We start from the raw sequence: 2,918 nt of genomic DNA, 5'->3' as shown, positions 1-2,918 counted from the left end.
TATTTGTGCAGAGTATGGCGATATTGGAAGGATTTATGTAACACAGAAGAGGACAGTAAGGTATAATATGCAAAATAAATCGCTTAGGAAAAGGTGTTAGGGCGATATTGGAAGGATTTATGTAACACAGAAGAGGACAGTAAGGTGTAATAAGCAAAATAAATCGCTTAGGAAAAGGTGTTAGGGCGATATTGGAAGGATTTATGTAACACAGAAGAGGACAGTAAGGTGTAATAAGCAAAATAAATCGCTTAGGAAATGGTGTTAGGGCGATATTGGAAGGATTTATGTAACACAGAAGAGACAGTAAGGTGTAAAAAGCAAAATAAATCGCTTAGGAAAAGGTCTATCTATCTATCTATTGTCAGACGCCTCAATCCCGTTTGGGGTGGCCACAAACAAATCGCCTCCAAGTCGCCCTGTCCCCCGCCATTTCACTGCCCTGCTCCCAACTCACACCCCCCTCTCTCATATACCTCTCCACTCCATCCCTCCATCTCATCCTCGGCCTCCCCCTCCCTCTTCCCCCCTCCACCTCACTCACATACACTCTCTTCGTCAGTCTTTCACCCTCCATCCTCTCCACATGGCCAAGCCACCTCAGTGTGTTCCTCATAACGCTTCCTATCACATCCACATCCACACCACAACGCTCCTTTATATCCTCATTCGTCAGCCTGTCTCTCCATGTGACTCCATGTGGCGGAGGGTTAGTGCCCCTCCCCGGAAAACAACTAACTAAAAAAAACAAACAATAGGAAAAGGTGTTAAGACGATATTGGACGGATTTATGTAACACAGAAGAGGACAGTAAGGTGTAATAAGCAAAATAAATCACTTAGGAAAAGGTGTTAGGGCGATATTGGAAGGATTTATGTAACACAGAAGAGGACAGTAAGGTGTAATAAGCAAAATAAATCACTTAGGAAAAGGTGTTAGGGCGATATTGGAAGGATTTATGTAACACAGAAGAGGACAGTAAGGTGTAATAAACAATATAAATCACTTAGGAAAAGGTGTTAGGGCGATATTGGACGGATTTATATAACACAGAAGAGGACAGTAAGGTGTAATAAGCAATATAAATCACTTAGGAAAAGGTGTTAGGGCGATATTGGAAGGATTAATATAACACAGAAGAGGACAGTAAGGTGTAATAAGCAAAATAAATCGCTTACGAAAAGATGTTAGGGCGATATTGGAAGGATTTATGTAACAGAAGAGGACAGTAAGGTGTAATAAGCAAAATAAATCGCTTAGGAAAAGGTGTTAGGGAGCTTAACTTGTATCCTGTATTTGTATGTAATGCTGTAAACTCAATCTGACGTCATCGTTCTGAACCATGACGTCACTGTACTGATGACGTCACTAAATTTCCCCATGACGTCATCAATTCAATCATGACGTCACTACAGAACCAAGACGTCACCGCAGAAAATAAATCAATAAAGGGAATATTGTTTTTTTTTTCTTACCTGTTACATGGCCTAACGCGGGCTGTGTGAGGAAGACAGGCAGAAGGAAGAGGAGCAGCATGGATGTGAACCCGCGCATATTTGAACCCAAGGCCTTCGTGTGGGTTCTCTGGGGTTCAGGCCGGGTTCGACTGGGCTTCGTGGTTCCTTGGGCTTGGGTTCGAGTCTGTGCCTGGCTTTGAGTGGCTTCCTGTGCGCCGTTAAAGTGACCTGGAGTAGGACCTTGAGTGGCTTTGTGTTTCCTCCTAGTGTTGGTTTGCGTGCGAGTTTGGGGTTCATTTGAGAGGGTTTGCGTGGGTTCCCGGGTGCCATTGGAGTGGGTTGGAGTGCTGGGTTCTTGCGCCCCATTAGGTGAGTGGATGGTAATGGGAGTGAGGGAGTTAATGGGGCCACACGGAGCGAGAGTCCTTGACGGTGTGGGGCGACAGGGAGAGGGTCGAGTTGGGGGTCCGACAAAATCCACATATTTCGACGATTTCTTTGAGTCCCCCCTCACTGGGATTTTAACCTGGGATTTTTGGGGGGTCATGGGATGGGAGGAGGTAGTCTGGGAGCCCTTGTAGCCCCTCCCAGGTGTGCTAGGGAGCCTGGGAGCAGCTGGGACCTCGCCTGCGACAGCTGGGGTATCGTGTGGGAGAGGGTGAGAGGTCCCAAGTGGTTTTGTATTACTGTCAACAATGTGTAAGAGAGGCGACGCTGAGGGTAGCCCAGACCTCAATGGACTACTGTTCCCGGCTATTTCTGGCCTCCCCTGGGCTACACCGGGGCTAGTCTGGCCTGGGAGGAGGGGGTCTGAACTCCTGGCTACTTCTGGAGGAGTGTGGGCTACGTGGAGGGGGGCTAAACTTGGGGCTACTTCTTGTCTAGTCTGGGCTACAAGATGACCTGCAGTAGTGGGTGTTTTGGTACTATTCTGGGCTACTCCTGGGCTACCCTGGGCTATATCAGGGCTAGTTTGGGCTATATCAGGGCTAATCTGGGTTATATCAGGGCTAATCTGGGCTATATCAGGGCTAGTTTGGCCTACAAGGGGGCCATCCGTGGAGCTGGCTATTTCCAGTCTCCCTTGGGCTACTCCTGGGCTACCCTGGGCTAGATTAATGACTCCTGGGCTATTTTTCGGGCTATTAATCGCCCAAGTAGTGGAAATAACTAAAAATTCGCCATGGGTCCTGCAGGGGTCCATGATGATGATGATACTGATGGATTTTTTCTGATTTAAATTTCGTTTTTTTTTACTTGCAGGTGTGGCTGCGGACGTCCTCCCCTGATTTATCTGTGGAAGAGAGAGAGAGGGTGTTAAAGACCAGATAATGATAGGAATGATGATGATGATGATGATGATGATGATGATGATGATGATGATGATGGTGATGATGATGATGATGACGATGGTGATGATGATGATGATGATGGTGATGATGATGATGATGATGATGATGA

At 46.7% G+C, this 2,918-nt stretch overlaps 1 protein-coding gene across 1 annotated transcript in view; it reads right to left on the bottom strand.

Annotated features, from left to right (window-relative positions):
* Positions 1-2,661, bottom strand: part of LOC145409926 (BMP-binding endothelial regulator protein-like) — a 59,425-nt gene extending 56,764 nt beyond the window's left edge. Inside the window, exon 1 of the mRNA XM_080280187.1 lies at positions 1,476-2,661. Coding sequence (XP_080136313.1) covers positions 1,476-2,661 — 1,186 coding nt within the window. The remainder of the gene's footprint in view (positions 1-1,475) is intronic.
* Between the last annotated feature and the right edge of the window lie 257 nt (positions 2,662-2,918).

This window comes from Coenobita brevimanus, chromosome 83 (genome assembly GCF_032717465.1).
Source record: "Coenobita brevimanus isolate Jiangsu-jjx chromosome 83, ASM3271746v2, whole genome shotgun sequence".
Taxonomy (NCBI): Eukaryota; Metazoa; Arthropoda; class Malacostraca; order Decapoda; family Coenobitidae; genus Coenobita; species Coenobita brevimanus.
The sequence above is the reverse complement of the archived record's forward strand: the minus strand, read 5'-3'. Positions and strand labels throughout refer to the sequence as shown.